The following is a 22,100-nucleotide window of genomic DNA, read 5'->3' on the forward strand; positions in this document are numbered from 1 at the left end:
TGTTCATTTAAAGTACGAGCTGCAGAACAGGCACTCTGCCAAAAGACAATGTGCACTGTCTCATAATTAATTCAGACCCAGAGTCAGAAATTTTCACAGCTCTGGAAGAGGGCCCCATCCTGTTCTCACTTAAATCAGTTCTGATGCCCATTATGTCTTGATAAAAGCAAGTAAAAATAACTGAAAAAATGCAGATACGGGTATGTCTGTATGCTTGTTCTAGTTCAGTATTTCACACAGCAACAAACAAAACAAAATCACCTCCTCATCATGTCCCCATTAATGACTGATTATTTGCAGGGTCTTCCTGGAACCTGTCATGCAGATTTATGAGGGATTCTTGCTATTTAAAGTCTTCCTTTTTTTTAGTATGTATGATAGAGTTTTCATGTGCTGTTAACACATAATACTGATGAAGGCATGAGCGGCAGTTGCGTAGGGTGACAGGATGGCATGTGAGTGCACGTTTGAGCCTATGTGGAATTTGGCTGGCTTTTAACTTGTTTTGGGACCTGCCTGTGAAACAAATCTGGAAGCTCTGTGCATGAATCCCCTATTATTTTTGTGATGAAGTTGCATATGTATACGTGATACCAGTGCAATGCATCAAAACCACTGTGCTAAGTACGTATCCTAGGCCATAGCCAATTTGCTTTAATACTTCTCATCCTCTGATGTTTTCCTTATTTTTATGGTGCTCTACTTTCTGGCAGTGGCTGCCAGCTGAAATGAAGTGACCACCCTTGTGCTCAGATCACAGCTTGACAGGATAGCACATCCTCAACTTAGTCACCATTATCATTTACTTACAAGCATTGCAATTCCCATTCCACCTCCAAAAACACCCACAAAAGAAAACCTCAGTTTCCTTGTTTTTTAATTATGTATCTTTATATCATTATGCTCAGGGGATAAACAGATTTAAAAAATCCTACTTCTGCCATTTGTGTTTGAATTGTGAGGATAATAAACATTCTTTTGTATTTGGCCTTATGAGTGGGCAACTGCATTTGTGCATTTTTTACCTCTGCATTATAATGTTGACCTTTTTTTTATTTTTATGTATTTCTTTTTTTTTAAGAATATCATTGGTCTTGTAAGAAACAGTAAAAAGACCCTATGCTTAAGGAAGCAATCTATCTTCTGTTTTACAGACTTGCTTTTAAATAAAATATTTTTTGTTGTTTTTGTAATTTTACTTCCATGATCTTTTATATGGAAACCCTAGAATATCATTAATATAAAAGTCTGCCTAGGCTACCACTTCTCTATAATATGGCTCATGTAGTCCTCAGTGGGCAAGCGTCCTTGCTCTTCAGTCTCTTCCTTGGGAAGTGCTTCATTGGATCGGTGAAGAAGCCTCTCTTCCCGATTCTTTATCCTCTGCTCCATCCTCTCCAGCTGCCGTTTGTACTGATAGCGCTGTTGGAAGAGGTCCTTTGCATAGTCATAGAGCTGCATGTCCAAGTCATTGAGCTCCTCAATCCTCCGAATGGTGTCATTATCCACCTCCACTCCTCCCGCCCTGGTACTGTTGTACTGCATAAAGGGCCGGATGAATTTCAGATTAAAAGTTCTCTCAAACAGGTACTGAGTCTTTCTCTGGAACTCTGTCAGGCCAAAGAAGGCCATGTCTTTGAGGTTCTTTTTTGCGCTCTCCAGCAGGATCTGTGCTCGCTTGTTCTCTGGGATGAAAGACATGTTGTAGCAGCCCACCAAGCTTAAGTCAGCCAACATCCTCACTTGGCGGTTGTTGGCCAAATTATATGGGCAATCCATGAACTCCTGCAGCGTGCAGCCTGACCAGTCCGTGCCTTCATAGCACGATGGCAGCTCTTCAGGAGTTGGTGTCCTGCCATCACACATGTGCAAGGAGGTCTTCCAAGTAGCTCCTCGTTGGACATGACGCCATTCGCTGAGGTAACGAGATACGGGGTCTCTCAGCAGTGTGATGTAGTAAAATTTTCTACAAGAAGAAGAGAAAGTAAAATAAATACTCTGCTAGTAACAAGAAAGATGCTTGGCAAGCTGAGATCTAGTGCAGATACCAAAAAGACAAGAGTAAATCAACATCACAGCATCCATTCCACTGTACTCTTGGATTATTTTCTTCTTGCAATATCTCATGTGAAGTAGTTTGTGCAGCATTAGACCCATGTTTCTCTTTCTCATTGCCCACCATTTTGGTCTTGCTAAGTAGTAATGCTTTCACCGGGACATCCACTTCCAGCAACAGACTGCAATATCGAGAACAAATCATCAGGATTCAACCCATCTACCAACTTCAGAGAGCAACTGTGACTTCAGGGACTGCCTGGCCTTTCACACAACCATGCACCCTCTGAATCAGCCAGGACTTGCTCTGCAGGACAGCCCAGCAACTGGTCTGTTTATGAGCTAGGCCTATCATTTTCACTTCATGCAGATGCTGACCAGGACACCTGCTACTTGATTGATCTGGCTGCTGAGCTGAAATTTGGGAGTCTGCAGTGAGTAGCAGGATAACATCACAGGAACATAAGTGAAAAATAATGGGAAATCAGGAATGCAATATGCTTTGTAGAAAGAGGAGATATGAGTTGACAACCAGCAATAGTAGTTGCTGTTCCAAGTATAATTAAGTCCCCAACAATACAGGCTGTCCCTTAAACTGAAAACATCACAGCTGTCTTGCACAAAGAGACCCTCTAGCTTCAGCCCACCTTGAGCCTGGATAAAGTTCTGGGATTGATAGTGATGGCAGTCTGCAACAGCCCTCTCCAGACAGAGGGAAATGGGCCTTTTTTCCCCTCACTTCCAGTAGCTTGGGACTATAGTGTCTCCGAATGTTTCTAGAACAAAGAAATACCTTCTCTAGTTGCTAAAGCTGGCAGGGAATTAAATCCACATGTGCTCCCAGCACATGGGGCTGTGTGACACTGTGCACAAACGGGAGCACCTGGCTTTGGCAGGGTAATGCACACATACTACTGGAAATGTTCCATATAGGGGTGGCGGTGGATTCATTTCCCCATCAGAAATGCATCTTTGCAATGCTGCTATGGCTCACTGCTCTGCTGGCACGGCTTGGGAGAGCTGAATGTGACGGCCATTGCGAGGGCACTGCAGTTTTTTTTGGGGGGGGGAGTAAAAAAAAATCTGTTTTGGCTAATAACACATCCATATTTTCCTAGCACCTTCAATATTATTATTCCTAGCAGTAACCTAAACTACTGCAATAAGAGTAATTTAATTTTAAGAAAATACATCAAAGACACTGCCCAGGAAGTCTGATTTTAAGGAATGTTGGCTTTCCCAATTTATTACTAACTTGCTGAAGGCTTGTTCCAAAGCAGTAAATTTTGGTCTTTCCAACAATGGCAATGGGTGTCCACTCTGGCTCCAACTCCTCTCCTGCTTTCTGCCTTCAGAATTAGGAACTAGGGCTGGTAAAAACATCTGCTATTTTTGGAAACTTTTCCATCTCTCTTCATAGCAAGGGTATCATGCTGTCTAGTAATATTGTCTAGTACTGTCTGTGTACAAAAGAAGGGGAGCAGAGTGCGTAAGAGAAACACTTCCTTTAAATTTACCTCTTTTTCCTTCATTTTGATTGTAGCCTGTAATGATTCAACTACCCAGACTGAGATGCAGCTATGATTTATATAGACAGTGCTAAGAAACATCTGACAGATGGGGATAAAATATGACAGAGGAAGGAAAAGGAAAGCAATGATGAATGCCGCATGTTCAAGCAAGAGATACTGATGCTAAACACTACCAGCATTTTTTGACTTGTGAACTGCAGTGGACTTTTTATTTGCACCAATGTAATCCAAAGGTTGCATTTTTTTCCTGAAACAGGTTGAAGCCAATTATTATTATGTGGCTTACAGAAGCAACCAGGAGTTTCACCTAAGACCAGGGACTCGTTTGTGATGTATGAGGGGGAGCTGATTCCTGCCCAAACCTGCAGTATACACAGGTATGGGTAGGGAAAAAAAAAAGAATTAGTATCTGCATTTTGTAGACAGGGGAACCACAAATATTAAATGATGTGCATGAAGTCAAATGGGTGTCTGTGGCAGAGCTGCCACGAATCTGGTTCTTGTAAGTTTGAGTCCAGTTTGTCTTCTCTCTCTCTCTCTCAACTCTAGGAGTCTATTAGTAAATCAGATTAATAAATATCATGCAAAGCTTCTAGGGTCCATTGGAATAGAGACAGCTTGAACAGGATATGGATTGAAAAAAGGTTAAGGAGCAAGTATTTCTTTCTTCACACCTGCACTACAAGAGCTATTATCTTAGTTGAGGCGATACACTGATAAATATTTTACCATGAGCAATCTCTCTCTAAGATTCATCTCAGTGAATAGAAAGCATAGGAAAATAGGCTACATCTTCTGAAATTATACTGAATTTGATGTGTCCCTTTCCAGGTCTGTCACATAGAAAAGTGCTCGAAGAAGGGGAGTTTGCCTCCTGACACGCAAGTAAGATGTATCTTTGGAAACTGGAATACAGGCAGTAGAACCAGGCCTCTGGAGGTACTTTGGGAAGCTGCTCCAATGGGGCATAAATGAAAAAAAAACCACAACCCAAACCAAAGAGAGACTGCAATGCAAAAGAATAGTTTAAACTGCCTAAATTGAGATGCACCATTGACATACTGAAAGTTATGCTCCCAAAACTGTATTTAGCTTTCTGGAAGGATATTAGTTTTAGAGGTGCAGATTCCCTCAGCTCTCAGGAAAGTGAACAGCACACCTTTAGGAAGACTGGGGCCTCAGGAACCAGAGATGAGCCACTTTGATCTTAGATGAATGACCACGGAAGTATTCACCCAAGGTACTTAAGATACTGAAGTTTCCATTCTCTAACTGTAAGTTGGATATTGCCTTTAAGTTCAGCGAAAAGTTAGGTTATCTCTCTACAGCATCATCCATTAGCAGCATTGTTATTAACATCAGGAGCCAGAAAGTCAGGGGAACTTTGCGCCACCATGGCTTAGAACACAGGCAGTGCCACTTGTCAGCAGTGGCTTGAAATTTATGAGGAACCACATGACTAGTAAGTTCTCTTTTGTCATCAGAGATAAAATAAACCTATAAAATACATGCAGCTGTGAGTGCCCTTCCTTTCAGCATGGTGCCCCTGACAGCTACTTAACTTAAGTATTCCTAAAGGCTCATTTCAGAAGTATGGTCTTCTCCTAGCCCAGATGGTTCCACTCAATACTGCCTCATAAAAAACCCAATCAGCCCCAGTTTGGTCATGCAATGCCAAGACTCACTGGCCTTCCTGGAGTTAACAAGCCTGAGCAAGAAAAATGGACATTTTAGTTAGTATGGTATTTATTTTCTTTTTCTTCCTATGTCAAGCTGGGCAGAACAGCATTACTACTTTTGCAGGCTCCCTTTCTACATATCCATAGGGTTGTGATCCCCAGGAGGACAAAGAAAAGCAGAAGCCAATGTCACAGCTCTACCTTTCCTCGCATTATTGTCCCTGGTGGTCCCAACGTGAAAATCCACCCGAAGGTCCCTGGGGCATTTGCAACTTCAGCATTGCAACTTGGATCGGCATGGAAGCTGCACAGTTTTGTCTGAGGAAAGAATTGCTAGCATATTTATTAAACAGCGCAAAATGAAATCAAGTTTTTGATAAACAACCTGTACTAGAACTGAAGTTTCAGGGAGAAAAAAATCCAATATTAGAAAGGAAGGGCAATCTTGCAGCTGTAGTACACAAATGAATTCAGGCAACTTGAGTATAAGTACCCCTTCTGTCAAAATTAGCCTATATGCCCCAAACAAATCTCTCTCTCTGCCTCTGTTTCCTATGTGTGAAGGGCTGACAATATCTCCTTTGTCCATTTTGGCAATTCAAAACATAACATCTTTTGCAGCAGGAACCGTCTCCTTCAATGATTATGCAAAGCCTCTGTTTCAGCATGGATTGAGGTCAGAGGACAACAGTTAACTTGAGGCACATTTTTTCATGACACAGGCATCAGGGGCACTGTTGCCCCACAGGATTCCCACCCCAGACCTCTCCTTCCCATTCTCACATAGCAGCACAAAGCAGCCTTAGTTTTTGCCAGCAGAGGGTTTTTTTTTTTTTTTTTTGCAGGCCCATGCTGCAAATGCAGTCACTGAGCAGATCTGGGTTAAAAATAACCCTTTCTTGCAGACAGGAGGGAGTGGCTGAAACCCCCATTTAGTAATATTCTGCCTTAATTCCTGTCAGCAGGTTCCTCAGCTAATGAAGGGGAAATGAAACCCTTCTTCCTCTAAAAAACCAATTCCTTCTCTTTTGCTAATAACCAGTCAACATAATTCTGATAAAGTGACAGATTCTAAATATGATGCTATTATCTCTCTTCAGTTCATTTCCATTTATGCTTTCCTACACTCCTATTCCATACACCCTTCTTACTTCCCACTGCTGGTCTCTAAAATCTGCTAAGAACTGCTTATTTGACTGTGCAATCCCCTATTCTTCACTGTGATTAAATGCTTCCCTCCCACACAGCTGAAATATCTTATTTTTTATTTCTACAGGTTCTTCACTGAGCTTTCAAGCATCCCTCACAGGAAAACCAAAAGCTATAATGAGTCCTTCTTGACTACTGTGGTGGCCTTCCATCAGATAAAGAGCAAAATAAGGATAGCCACTTCCAATCATACATGCTTCATCCTGCCTGACAGGAGGGGGAAGGGGAAGGAAGCTGCATAGGTCAGCTTCAACCATATAACCCCAATCTGTCAAAGCAACATGCCCCCAAGCTACAATTTTTCTACTGCTAAAGAAAAAAATAATAAAAAAATCTTTCTGTGTCCCTGCTGAATTAAGTGAACTGAACAGGGTGTCTGCCAGCTTGCAGGAATGAGAAACACTGTTTTGTTTATAAGAAGTAGTAATGTCAAATTTGTGGCTGATTTAAAGCATCTTAGTAAGCAAAATCCACATATTATGCACTCCTCAAATAATTTGTGGGGGTCCTTATTAAATTCATACTGGCTCTCACTGTAAATACTTTATCCCTAAAACAACCAGTGATTTTGCCTCCCACCAGCAAAATGAAAATGTGCACCTACCCTGCTGTTAGTCTGCAGTGACCAAGGAAAGAAGAACTAGAGCAGTCAGCACCCCTTACTGCGATGACTTAAACCCTCACCTTACAGAGACAATTAAGGGGATTATTAGGTAACAGTTATCTCCACTGAAAATGGAGATAAAGGAGCAGTTCCAGCAATGACTTACAGGTAAGTAAAAGTGAGTCAGGTGTCTCTAACAACGGATGAGCTAAGAATGTGGCAGATGAAAGTTTATAAAGAATTTATATTCTCATTTTAAAGTCATACTAAATGTTACCTACAAATAACAGACATATGAAAACCTGTTTTACCCTTCTGCGCAGAGCCACAAAATGACCTTCTGCTATGGTGGGACACTCTGGGGTGCAGAACACTCTCCAGCCAACCCCACCGCTTGCTGCAGTAAAAGTTGCCTCCTACTTTATTTACCACCAGTACATCAAACCCTGCTTACCACTTTTAAAGCCCAAACTTGGGAAGACTCCACATATTTCCCTTTTTACGCTACAGTCAGGTTTCTTGCATAACAAAACACACTCTCAGCTAGAGATTGCAATTTAATATATGTACAATGATTACTTCCTTTGGTAGCAAATAGCCCTAATTTTCCTCAGTCTGTTTCCTCTCATCTGGTGTTCATTTAGACTCTTCCTGCATTTCACACACAATAAACTCCTCAACCCTTTAAAAGTCGTAGAAAAAGAAAGAAAACCCCAAAATGAACAAACCAACCAGACTCTTCTGCCCCCTATGTTTAAATAAACGTTGCTACACAAAACACCAAAAGCCAAGAAACTTAATAGCAAAGCCAATCCTCCAGTACTCAGACTGTGTAAACACCTACATCAATGTTTTTCTTTTTCAGTAAACAAGGGGGGGTGTCTTTACAGCAACACAGTGCTTGCTTTGGTAACTGGGTTTGTTTTGCACAGTTGTGTTTGTTTTGCCTGATGATCTCTGCTCTTGGGACTCTGCTGTATTAAAAGATAAGATGTTCTCAAATGTAACTAACCAACCATTACACAGGCTCTGCTCACCCTCCAGATCTTGACTCAGGGACTCATCCTAGGGTCTGATTTCACCATGGGCCAATTCCCAATGCAGCGATGCCTGGGCCATGCTGCTGACAGCCCACTGGGAGCTAACCGCTATTAACAACCCTCAGGCTACTTCAGGAGTTGGAGGCAGAAGAGAATACTCTTGTACTACAGACAAATTGACATGCTTTTCTTCCAAATGGAAAAAGTCTCACAGACTCTCTCAGCTGGATGCAATCCAAAGGACAGGTTTCTAAATACGCAAGGGTGGGTTTCAGCAGGTAAAATTGGGTGTTTCAGTCCAGCTACCCCTGTTTGAAAAGGAAGCAGAGTTATGGGGAGGTTACACCGTTTCACAATTTGGCTGTATTTTTGAGTGTTTAAACAAAAAGCTGCTATATGAATGCATGTCTGTGTGTGGATGCTCCAGAAACCACTTGCCTGCTTATCCTATCTCAGGCATATGCAAAGTGGAGTCTCGCGTGTCACACCAGCTCTACGAAACCACTAATAATTGATCTGCGCCTCCAGCTCCTGTTAGGGCAATGGGGGAGTAAGAAGGGCCATTCTTCCAGGATAGCTTAAATGCAGTTTAACATAAACATGTATTCCTCCATTCCCAAGAAAGGCGTTTCAAAGCAGATTCTGGAGTCTGCGGAAGGCCCTGGCCTAGGAACCCTGCATATGAGCGCCTGCTGGGTGCTCAGAGCTTTGGATCCTCGCTGACATGACATGTCTAACTCCCTCTGAAACACAGGATGGGGTGTGAGCACCAGCAGCTCCTGAAAAAAAGAGCACTTCTATAGCTGGCAACATTTATATGGCCTTTGAGGCTGCAGCCTTACCTGCTGCCCTTCCAGTTCACAGTTACTGCCCAGAAGAATTGCAGTTGGACTAGATGCTCATTGTAGGTGCCTTCCAACTTAACTATTCTATTCTACTCTACTCTACTCTGTCCTATCCTATCCTAAAAACCTCTTGGGACAGAAGAGATTACAAATGGAAAAAAAGAGTAAACTAATTCCAGCAGCTACAACAATACTGGCTGAGGGTGTAAGTAGATCTGCATGAGACTTCAGAGTCTAAATGAATCCAAGATTATTTAGGTCTGGTCTTTTGGATTTGAGTAGCTGTAGAGTCAGAATCTATTACATATTTCTATCTTTTAGCAGGAATTAAAATGTGTTATATTCATTAAATATACACTTAAAAATACCAGTACTATTTAACCTAGAGTTAAAAAAATAATCTAACTGTGAGTAGGCATGCATGAAAAGCCACACCTCTCTTCTTCCCCCTGTGTATTTTGTAAAATGTGGAGGATTTTGAATGCTTCACAATCGCGGTGATGCAGCCTTTCATCATACCATGAACGGTCACGCTTCAATGCCAGCCAGGGAGCATGAAGCTCGTGGGTGTTTGTACCTGTGTGTACCAAACACAAGACAAAAAGAGCAAGCAGCAGCTCAGGCACTTCACAAGAGGAACAATCACCCCTCCATCCACTCAGAACAACTTTAAACAAAAGCTTCCCTTTTGGTGTTTGCAAGACGTGCATGGGCTCTGAGTCACAGCTTTAAAAACACAGGATAGAGTCAAACACAATTGCAAGGGTCTTCTCCAGCCTGGTGGTGAAGAAACCTACAGACATGAAACCAAGGAAAAGATCAATCTGTGTGCTCGGTCTGGACACTCTGCAGCAATCCAGCCTTGATTTTGGAATCTGTAGGAGCGACAATGCTGTGTGTCTGCACGTGCCTCTGCACACAATGGTGTCTGCAGCGCAGTAACAACAACTCCTTGTGAGATGTCTCTATTTAAAGTTGACCTACAAAGAAAGGTAGGTCTACAAAGCAGTAGTTGGAATACTATTATGTATATATTCCTTTTACACAGATATTCCTTCTGAATTGTATTGGCAAAGGCTGCAGAGCTGGAGTGGAGGTACAAAGGATGGAAGTCAGCCCCAAGGGCAGATGGGTGAAACGGTGGTTTGTTAGCAAGCTGGGAGGACACATGTAGCCTTGATACCCACCTTGGGAGTGGCAGTATGATACAGACTATTCCATACTGATGAGATATATATGTATATATGGTAATACGAGGGAGCATTTTATGCCTGGAATCAAATGCAGCATCAAGATAGGTATGGTTGGGTATTAATTCCTCTGCAACCATCAGAAATGGACACATTCAGGATCATTATCTCCGTAAGTGAAATGAGGGTATGCTTTTACCTTAGATCTTGGTGTTGTGCAGTACTGGTAATTGCTGTGTTCATAATACGGTGTTACACACTCAGCCCCCATTCAGATTTGTTAGTAATATACTATTAATAGTCTTTTACCCGGGAAGCAAGTATGGTCCTATCACCCTTATGTCTCATGTTTTATATCCAATTAGCAGAATAGACACAGACTATGAGTTTTAACAACATCTCTGCTTTTCACGAAAATTCAGCTGCTGTGTAAGCACAAGAATTTCCTGTTGCACTGTCTCTTGCAAACAAGTTAATCTAAAAAAAGATACATGACATGTTATGATCTTTAGGAGTGAACCGCCAGTTAATTTTTCAAAATGACAGATGTGATGAAAATTGGCCAAAGGCTTGGGAAAAAAAAGTGGGGGTCAGGGTAAGGGGAGCAGATGGGGGCGGAGAGGAAGGCATTCCAGAGCCCTCTGGAGCCTTGGACTCCTCTAGGACCCATTAAAAGCTTATGTTACTTGCACCGTTTATAAACAAGTGCTTTCTTTTGCCATCATAACTGTGCTCGTATCAAGCGCTTAGGAAGTGTTGACTGCTGTCTTCTACTGAAGCAAGGCACCAAAAATGACGGCAAGTTACAAATCAAATACCTTTGATTTATTACCTCTCCCAAGTTTCAGGAGGTTTGTTGTGATTCCTAAGTGACCTTAGTAAACTGACTAATCAATAGCACATCTGAATGCTGACAGACTGCAATGGAAAGTTTCACTGCCAGAAGGATTACATCAGTGCTGGCAGAGGACAGACAGTAGAAATGTGGACTGCAATCCATGCCTATTCTTTGCATTCTTTTGCTTTTGTTATTGCCCCTGCTGTCATGAAGGTAGGAAATTTCACATGAAAAAATACCGCCATTCTCCTCAAGAAAAATTTTCACTCCCTTCACTTACTGGCTCTATCACAGAGACTTTAATTTTTATTGATTTTAGCATTACACAAAATACAGATTTTAGTAACACATTACAGCCATATTTACTTCCCATAGGGGGGAAGACGGAGGAGAGAAAAAAAACAAAACTGGAACCTTGAGGGTTGAGATAAAGGCAGTTTACTGGAACAACACAAAGAAATTGCAACAACAACAACGGTACTAATGAAAGAGTATACAAAAGGAGTGATGCACAGTGCAACTGCTCACCACCCGGGACCCGACGCTCCGCCACTTCCCCCACCGAAAAGTAGAGCCCACCCCCCGGCCCGCTCCCCATTTATATACTGAGCATGATGTCACATGGTATGGAATAGCTCCTTGGCCAGTTCAGGTCAGCTGCCCCGGCTATGCCCCCCACCTCCCAGGTTCCTGTAAAAAATTAACTCTATCCCAGCTGAACCCAGGACACCACTACTTTTTTTTTAGTTTCTCCCTGTATGTTAGTCACATTAGAAACAAGCAAGAAACAAATCAACCCCTGAAGAGTAATGAGACATTTGCAATGAGACACTGAACTTTTCATCTCTGCGTTAGACCAATTTGCACTGGATAGGTAGCATAGGATAGCAGTTTTCATCCTATCACTAGACAGTTTAAGTGGAAAACATATGGGGTGTCATTCTACCTCCAGGGGGTAAGTGCTGTCCCCTAATAAACTGCCAGTGCAGGCTGCCGTGTTATCAGGGAGGCTGAATTTTAAGTCTCCCCCTTGTCATCAGGACCGAAATGCACTAGTTCTGCATGGAAATCTGCACACCTTCGTACTGTCTTTGCCCTGGAAAGAGAGAGAATGCCAGGGATTCAGCCTCCCCAGGTGTCAAGATGGATACAATGAATAAAACAAGTGCATATTTTACCTAATAGAGCAGGATTTCTGCATCAGATTCCTGCACACTTCAGGATGCAGAAGAAAGAATGATTGGGATATTGCCACACAGAAAAAAGAAAACCAGAAGCAAGTTGAAATAGCCCAAAGACAAAGCAGAAGTAACTATGCAATATGCAAAGATATTTATCCAAATCAGCTGCAAACAAAGCAGATAGGCTGGAATTTGCATTTTCTTTTGAACTGCAAACCTGCTTCTCTTGTGACTCACAGGAGCTCTACTGGCCGTGAGATTCAAGAAACATTCAAAAGTGTAACAGCGTGATAGACAGAAAGTATGTCTCCTTGAAGATTAAATTATAAAGAAACCATACAGGAAGATTAAGGGAGCAAGAGTAGTCAGAGGAGCAGGTATTGATCGCTTATGCAGGACAACTGAATTCCCTGGCAACTCCCTGCCACAGTCGAAAGGGATGCAGTATTTGTGTCAGGCAGCTGCAACTGCAACACAGACACCCGTGAGTTGCTTGTGGATCAATCTTGTTCCAATCAAAAATTGATGGATGGCTACTTTTATTGATTGGAGTGGGAAGACTTAGGAAACAGAATTGAGATGCACAGAATTTTGAAACTCAATTGACCTGTCCTGGACATATAAGTAAACATTGTAACTTTCAACCAGACAGGGTACATCAAGAAACAAGACATCCCAAGGAAGAAAACCACAGAGCCACACAAGCCATTCCTGGAAGCAGCCACAGTGCAAGCTGTTGCAAGGACTGGTTTCCAAAGAGCTCCTCTGCTGTTCTGTGAGCCACATAAGGCTGCTAGCGAAAGGGAACTACTACCCAGCAAAGCAAATCAATGTGAACTACATACTGCCATACTCCTGATGGCATGAGATAGGTGACTGGTCCTAATTCCATTTACCCAGCTCCTTCTTAAAATTAGTGCTGGGAGAGGTTCCCACACTGCTTCTTTTCTTGCGAATAGTCATATTAGTGGCTTACAAAGAGTACCAAAGCTCCCTCTTCTCAATTAACTGATTCTCCCTTGCTCAGGAATAGCAGATGCTGTCAAGCAACAAATAGATAATCCTCAAGAAAGCTGAGCTACTAATCAGCCACTTTTACGTTTAAGATCACTTGGAGTTGCCACTGCCCTATAACTCGTTTTCTAATTAATTGCACTGGAATGCACTTAAGCAAGCCCCGGATCAAAGAATCAACTGCAGAGACTGAAATAAATCCTGTCTGTGTTGCTAATGCCTCGGAAATGGATGACTTGCTAAGCATTCAAAATCCTGGGTACCAATGGTTTAAAACTACAGATAGCGTGAGACACTTTCAAAGGAATAGATTTAAGAACAAAAAGGAAAAAGCTCCCTTCATTTGCTTGTAAAAGACAATTAAACAAAGGCAATTGTTCAACTAATTTATTGTAAAGTTAGTGTATCTTAAGTTCCTTATTCTCCACTTTCCACTATCACCAGGAATCACAGTGCAGTCAATTTTCATTACAGCAAAACTTTATCATCATTACAGATTTCTTTTTTTTATTCGCTTCTATGAAGGTTTGAAATCTTTTCAAAATAATGATAAATAAAAATGACTGGGGATAGATGTGTTACCAGTTGGTGCAATAAATCACTGTCGTCTCCTGCATGAGTCTCTCTCTCATGGTTTAGAGTATCATCAGAATGCCTTTGATTGATTTACAATTTAGTAATCCAGCCATCATCATCCAGAATTCTACAATAAACCATGCCACTTAATGTAGCTGTTACAGATGTTCAGAAGTTCATTCCCTGCCATTTAGGAGGTAATATCTAGACAGCAGCTGCAGACACCAGGATTAGCTGGGGAGGAAAAATCTGTCTTCAGCATGGGAAAACATCCCATTTTCCTGTAACAATGCCCTGTCTTTAAAGCTGAAAGACATGCTGCCAACCTTGATATATCCAGCCTCAATTATTAAACACCAAATATCTATATGCATATATGTACCCCCTCTTGCCAGTTGGCAGGAGTAACAAGATGCCTGGCTTCTGTCTAAAAGACATTATTTCCTGGGAAATCAAGACATTACTAAAAGCCGTATGCAACAAATCCATCAAAGGGTATGCAGCAAAAAGCAACTGATCTCACACAGGCCATGCCAGCACAGAAACTCATGTTGCAGTGCATTTTGCATGTGGCACAGCATCCAGATTCAGACCTAAGGAAGTGCTTAGAGATTGCTCTTAAAAACACCACAGAAGTCGGGCTGAGGCAGACAGGAAGGGCTGCGGCCTGATGAAGAGGGTGCTATTCATTATGCTGTACTGTAACCAATACCAGCCCTTCCCGACAGCACAACTGGAGACTTCATGGGCATCATTACTCATTTTTTCACAAATCGGTGATCTGAAAACAGTAGGTTAATTCTTGGTTTCAACTTCTTTTGCTTGAGCCTGAAAACAACACAGCATGAGCTGGCCTGCAATTAACACTTTTGTTAATATTGTTTCTTAGAGAAAAGGAAAATATGTAACACATGCAGTATAAGGTGCAGGTATTTTATACCAAACAGCACTAGTACTCTCTGCCAACCTCAGTAGCCACAGTTCATTTAAAGCAGGCATACAGAAATATCCAACAGGAATTGTCAAAGTGATGGTCTAGGTCACAGAAACAACTTCTCTCCTAAGTGAATCACCATACTGAGGAAGCTAACAAAGACTGCAAAATTCATTAGCTGAGTTAGAGCTGATCCGTCTAGGCCAGTCAGCATCCTGTCTCTGACAGTGACCTGTCCCAGGCACTGCCGAGAGAGGTGCAAGGAACAGCAAAGCTATTTCTAATTACAGGAATCCTCTTGTGTCCTCTTAGCTGCACTCACAGGAATCACAACTCAGGCTCGTGGTTTAGGTCTTCAAAGGGACATTTGAGTCTTCAAAACTTCAACAACCACAGGATTTCTCTGTTGGGTGATCCCTCAGACCAATACATTATGAGGCTGAAAGAGCTAGCAAATCTGAGTGAATGTAAGGTCCAATGAAATACCAAGTGGCTATTTCACATGGACAGCACCCCTGGACTGTGAAGAAGGGATATCACGCCCTAACAAACCATGGGTTCTTCTGCTTCTCAGGGTGGTAAACGAGATCCTTTGCCCTGTGGCTAGTAGGAGCACTTATTACTACCAGAAAAGCAGCAATGTGTTGAATGTGATTCTGAAAAGCAGCTTTGTGATTAATAAATCCTTGGGAGACATTTTATTTTTTTAAAATACAGGCCAATGCTATTGCCTCACCTTCCATTTGAAGGACTCCGGAGGTGTCCTAGCTGTCTGAAAGGCAACCAAGCTCCTCTGCAGCGCTACTGCAGGGAAGTCTAATTATGTGCTTAAAAGCGTATGCTGCAATTCCCCAAAGCACTGCTTTCAGCTCTGACAAACCCTTTGCATCTTCCCAAAGAAAGTGCACACTGGGACTATTCCTCCTGCTTCTGTTGCAGCCTGGGAATACCCCACCATGCCAGCGCAAAGGGAAAATCCAGCTCTCCCAAAGACCCAGCCCGGCTGCGGGGCTGGATGCGGCCCAGCTCCCACTAGATGGCACCTGCCCGCTGCTGAATGTTACCTGCAGCGGAGAGCGCTGCCCGCCTGGGCCAGGGAGAGGGGAAGCTCTCCTTACGGCAATATTTCTCTTCCCTTCTCATGGGATTTGTTATGTCTTACATATTAAGGCCACAAGTGCAAGTTCATTGAATTGGGTTGGTGGGGGAGGACGACCACGGGAATTGGTATTTGTGAATATTTCCCTTTCCGTACTGGGGCTGGAGGCAGTGATGCCAGCATGCCACCCGACAGCACCACAACTGGGTACCAGCCACAGCCTCTGATGGGGTGGCATAACCAAGTATGAGAGTCGGCGCAAGCGATCCTCCCAAGGCAATTCTCTGCACACACAACTTTCCTTCCCGAGGCACTTACAGTACTCGCCACTGGTATTTACATTTCCAATTCAATGGCATATATTCACCGCTTACACAAACATTGCATGCGAAGTGCCCCCTGGCCTGCAGGTGATGTTGCATACATAACTGTGGAACACTGTGTTTTGCGTTACGCGATTACAATTCTGTATCTATAGAGCCTTTTGCTTAAGTCTCTGCCTCAGGCTTGACTATGAAACATCACCTCCAAAAAATGTACACAAAAGTTTTCTCACTCATAGGCTTAGGTTACATGGGAAAGTTTTGCTGGCATAGCTGTACTGTGAGAAGTAAATAATAAAAGAACATTGTCAGCCAAATAGCGATGCCAGCAAAAAGTTGTGGGTCGCTATATATACAGTTGTGGGTATAGCTTTTTCTCTCCAGGGAAATAGGTTAAGTTATAGAGGCAGAGGAATGCTTGCCAGTGTGAGTTCTCTTCCAGAAGGGGTTTATCAGCACAGCTCTACTGAAATAATCACATTCTGAATGCAGGCATGTGCTTAGTCTCTCTGTCAAAACAATTATCACAGAGAAAAAGTTTCTTGTGTTTGGTAAATTTTGAAATAAGAATGTGGCAATCTACATCCCTAGGGCATGCTGTGATAAGTCTCTGCCCACTGGGATCTGCTGGGCTGAGGCCATTAGTTCTTTCAGATACAATGGCAAACTGCTGAGCTTGGAGAGGCTTTCAGTCACTACCAACCTGGGATGGATGAGAGCTAGTGATCTTGTTATATGAGGCTCCATATCCCACAGCCTTCAGTCATTCAATCCCCTGACAGTCTCTTCACATAAGAATTTATCTTTTCTTTGAGTATTTTGCCAATGGGAGCTGGAGGGTAGCAGGGTCATTGCAATCCATTTCTTTGAATACTTTGTGGGATCTCAGCTTGGCGTATTTCATTTTTTCATTCCAAAGAGAGGGTGTGTACAAAAGCAAGAGATCTGGAAAGCTTTTAGCATCACAGGAACTGCCAGCACTGCTTCCTTTGTTTGCTCCATTTAGCCTGATGATGTTTTTTATTATCAATCAGCTCAAACACAGAAAAGCTACATCTCTCAGTCGACTGTGGGACACAGGCATTGGGGTTCAAATTCCCCTTGTCAGTCTTTCTGAGAAGCTGGGCTGATGCTTGTTGTGCATCCTGTTATTCCAGTCAGCCTGGAGACAAGCTGGCATGAAAGGCATGTATCAGAGACAGAGAAAACCAAAGCTAAATTCCTCCCACTCCACACTTGGGCTTGGTGTACCTGTTACTACATGTGTATCCTCCTTATGCCAGACATAACAAAGGCAGGAGCACTTGTAGAGAGGGACAGAAAGAGAATTGCTAATACAGAAAATTAATACTGAAAGAATCAGTACAGTAATCACAATGTTCACTCTGGGAAGACAAGGTCTGCCTTCTGGAGAATTCCCTGAAGGGAGGAACAGTAGCAATAGATTTGAAAAAGAAAAAGAAAAAAAAAGCCAATCACATACTCTATATTTAAAAATTAAAAAGACTACCAGATGCAATTACATTCGTGATTAAAAGATCTAACAGAAGCATATTTAAATTCATTAACTTAGTCCACACTTTACTACCTCAGGAGACCAGCTGCTCCTGGAATATGGGGCAGCAAAATACAAACTACATCTTGCTTGTATTTGATCAAAACCTTTTGGAAGTTTCAATGATCTGGCTGTTAACATCTCTTAGGTGATAATTAGGCTCTTGGGGCAGCACACATTGTTTGGGAGAGAAAATGCACTGTGGAAACATAAGTAAGGGAGCCTTCTGCCTTGCTGAAAAGTCAGTTATTCCACTATATAAAAAAGGCAGGCAAGGGCAAAATAAGGCCATTTTCAAACAGAGACTCATTTTGCCTGTATATACCAGCAATCAGCAGATGCTCACCTCTGTGTAAACTGTTTACTTTAGGTTTTGCTCATTTCTTGCAACATATGTTTTAACAAAGAGATTTTAGCCCTTGCACACTGCAGCTCACAAGCATGGCTCTCCTCTGGAAAAGAGACGCTGCGTGGTTTTTCCATCACTGCTTGACAGCTGTTTGGTAGCAGGTATCAGCTGGGGCTGAGCACACACTTCTCCCAATTCCCGTCTTCCCAAGCCGGGTCCTTGGGTCGCCTCAGTCTCCTGGTCTCTCTGCTCTGGGGATGCTCCAGGGCCTCTGGCTGCAGGATGAGGTTTCAGGGCACTTTGGGAGGTGCTGGGAAGAGCCAGAACCTCTTCATGGGATGAAGCCTGTTAGCAGGGCAGATGCACAACAATATTGTCCGTCTGTCCCAGGAGGGCACTACAGTAACAGCGGAGGTACTGAATTCCTTTCTGTTATTGCCACGGGACCTATTTCCCTGTGACGGGACAGGAAGAGACTTAATTAAAGATAACTGGGAATTTTTGTTTATTGTTGTGTCCGACACTTATCTGTCCTCCTGAAGCCTTTCTCTCTCTCTGTATGCTATGCCTGGTTTTGGTCTCCTCCATTCTGCAAGACAAAGCTCACCTCCTGTGGATAAAGACCTTCCTTCTCAAGAGATCTTTTAAATAATTTTGAGAGTTGGACTGTTTCCTGTCTTTCCTGCACAGTCCCCCCATAATCGAGTGCAAGAAACATCAATGGACAGAGCTGACCTTTCAGACAGACAGCTATGCGTGTGTCTGAACTGTCAGGCAGACATTTTTAGGACCAATTTGAGGATTCTACTCTTGTGACTTAGTTATGATCCACAGCTGAGAGCTCTGCATTGTGGAAGCTTCTGCTCTCCCTCTGTGTCTCTGGGAAGTTGCACCATTCCTGAAGAGCCATAATTCAGCTTGAAACCAGCAGATTTAGACTCTAGCTATTTATGCCACATGAACGTTATTTCCTCACTGTCTGCAAATGTAACTGAAGTGCCCAGCATTTTCCCACACTGCCAAGGAAGCCCTAATGATATGCACAGGAGCAGGAACAGTCTCCTGCTGTCTGTGTCTCTTCATTCAAATGAAGTCAGGGGAGATGTGGCTACACTGGCGGTGAAACATCCCACTCAACTTTATTCTCCTTTGTCACTGAAGGACTAGAGAGATCTATTTTATTTTGCTTTAAAAGCCAATATAAGGCAGCTGACTTCCCTTGACAAAAATCTGAAAGCCAAGAATAATTCAGATATCAAAATCACAGCTTCAAACTGTTCCCTGTTTGAGTGCTCGCCTGGCAATACCTCACAGCTGAAGGTATGGAGGTGAGAGCTCCTGCAGGGGCTAGAGAAAGACGCTCTTCCATGACTCATTAGCCATCCCTCTGATAAACAAGGATATAGTGACAGGATTAGTCAGAAACATTGTAACTGTAACCAAAAGCAAGAATATAGAGGAAAAAATAGGGAAGAGGATGGGAAATTGCACTGGTCCGAAAACACTCAACACCAACTTTCAGTTTTAAAACTATTAGCTAGTAACTCAACTCTAGACACGTGATTCTGGACATGTTTCCATCTCATAATCAGAATTAAATGCAGTCTCAGATCTTCATTCTGATGAACAGTAGCTACACTTTTTCTTGTTATATACGGGATCATGTATCATACATACTATATTGTGTTTCAAATACATAGGAAGGTTCCCCTTATTGCCATATTTTTGGGACAGTCCTTAATACTGCTCCAAAAGTCAAAAAAGTACATGCTAAAGTCCATTACAATAGGAGATAGCTTTCCTGAATGGGACCTGGAATTCAACCTGAGCTGAAGTTACTTATAGCAAAACCCAAACATATTTCATGCAATACCTGTGCTGTGCATGTGACTTGGAAAATAATGGGATTATATTTTGTGAGGAATTTACATGAAATTGTGAGTGGGTTTTTTTCTTTCTAGAATACTCAGTGTCAGAGAAAAGGGAGACTATTTGCATCTAAGAGGAAAATGCCCATTAATACCACGAACACACCAAACTTTATGGATGAGGCTTCTGATGGCACTTACAGAAATTGCGTGCCAAAAGTCCCTTACAAAGAGCGATGTGCCTTGTATCGTTCTCATAATCTAGCAGCCTGTAAAGGCTGCTATGAGCTTTGAGATTGGGTACTGAAGATGGTGGATGGCAGATTTATGAATCACATTCCAATTTTTTAACCCAAAGAAGCTTCAATACCTTTTATTACCCTTTCCCTTCATCAGAAAGTTACTGGTTATCCTTGACAACAGATAGCTCCATCTGCACTTTTATTCATCCCCAGTGAATACACCGATTTTCTTTAAACACAGATTCTCATCTGTCTAAGCCTTAAGGAGTAGCAAAATATTCTGGGAGAAATACTCCGAATGATCCAGATGACAGGATAGGGAGGATAAGGAAGGAAGACAAGAAAAGAGCTTGAGATGAGTTGTGATTAAATTGGTTACATTTAAATTTGATTAAATTTGTTAGATTAAATTTGCAAAATTACGTATAGTACTCAATATCAGCCTTGAGTTCACTTTTAGGTCAATTTGGTTGTAAAACGAAGGGCTTCCCTTTTGAAGAGGTAAAATAAAAAATATTAGACATTTTCTCTTTTAAAACCAGTTTGTGCAGGATGGGATGTTCTGGCTGCAAATGACACGATTAATTCTCTTTTTGATCAATATTTGGGGCGAGATTAGCTGCAAATGTTATCATCCAAAAGGTTTATTTTTAGACCTGTATCTACTATAATCCTACCTTTCCTTTTTCTTTCTGTGGATAAGGTTTTCACAAGTCTTACTTAAAAAACTGCATTAATTCCACAGTGAGAAACAAGAACTTTTCAAATGATTACCATTAATACGGATGAATTACAAACATACCTGGCCTTATTGCAGGCGAAGGCTGAACACCTCAGAGGTCAATTGTCACTTTTAATATGCTGAACATGCCTGTACTCTGATGGAGAATTGCTGTTACAAATGTTTTTCCAGGCACCAGTGCTGACCTCTCCTGTTCTGTCTGCCTTCCCGTGCTTGGCCTGTTGCCCTCATCTTAAGCTGTTCCAGTCACTGTTGGTTTGCTGAAATCTTTTTGCCTGACTCTTAAGTCACAACTACTCCATGCACTCTTCTGCCAAATTTTAAATCCATAATGGCACAATCCAAAGCTCACTGAACTCAAAGAGAAGATTTGCACTGGCTCCTAGGGGATTTTGGATCATACTTCACCTGCCTGCCTGCCAAATGCCTTCCTTGAAGACAAAGCAAATGCTGTGTATGAGCTCTATTATGAAAGAGTGACAACTGCCAGGGGAGGACACATGAGGAAACACGCGGGTAGAAGCTTGAAAAGACATGGGGAGGGACAGACTGCTGAGGACAAAAGGGGCCGGAGACATGCTTTTGGAAGGAGGGACACCCCTGAGGGACTGTGGCCCATGAAGGACTCACCCCAGGGCAGGGACTCTCCTGAGGGACTGTAGCCTGCTGGTGACCCATGCTGGAGCAGCAACAGTGAGAAGAGCAGAGTAGAAAAGAAAACCAGTAAGAACTGTGGAAGAGGGGCAGACAGAAATGATTACACCATTACACATTACAACAAGCACACATGATCCTGCCACTCGTGCTCAAACCCTAATTCAGAAGAAAAATTTCTAGGTAAAGTAGGAACTTGTATCTCCATGTTGCTTCAATGCTGGGCCTTTCTCAGAAAGGGACAACTAGGACCCCAATGGTGATATCGCCTTCCTGCAAAAAGGGCAGATATGTTTTATTGAAGACGTGTGGACCCTTCCCAATTCATGTTCAAAGGAAGAGCTTTTGAAAACTATCAGCTGGAGCTACTTTGCTTTCTGTGCCCCCACCACTTCTCTTAGGCTATGCTTACGCCATCAGATCCAGGTACTCTTATCCATGTGGGATAACCAGTTTGTCCTGATGTCCACGGGTGCCCCAGCCACCCCATGCTGTGGTTTTGATAGGCTAGAGGAGAGCTGTGGGCTGCTCCAGGCAGGTACCTTGTTAGCATCACAGAGGGATCAGGATA

General features: G+C 42.5%; 1 protein-coding gene across 1 annotated transcript in view; it reads right to left on the reverse strand.

Annotated features, from left to right (window-relative positions):
• Positions 1-1,184: 1,184 nt before the first annotated feature.
• Positions 1,185-22,100, reverse strand: part of HS6ST1 (heparan sulfate 6-O-sulfotransferase 1) — a 197,068-nt gene continuing 176,152 nt past the window's right edge. Inside the window, exon 2 of the mRNA XM_010568216.1 lies at positions 1,185-1,966. Within this exon, the coding sequence (XP_010566518.1) occupies positions 1,258-1,966 (709 nt within the window). The 3' untranslated portion in view covers positions 1,185-1,257. The remainder of the gene's footprint in view (positions 1,967-22,100) is intronic.

Source organism: Haliaeetus leucocephalus, unplaced genomic scaffold, assembly GCF_000737465.1.
Source record: "Haliaeetus leucocephalus isolate CR32 unplaced genomic scaffold, Haliaeetus_leucocephalus-4.0 Scaffold240, whole genome shotgun sequence".
Taxonomy (NCBI): domain Eukaryota; kingdom Metazoa; phylum Chordata; class Aves; order Accipitriformes; family Accipitridae; genus Haliaeetus; species Haliaeetus leucocephalus.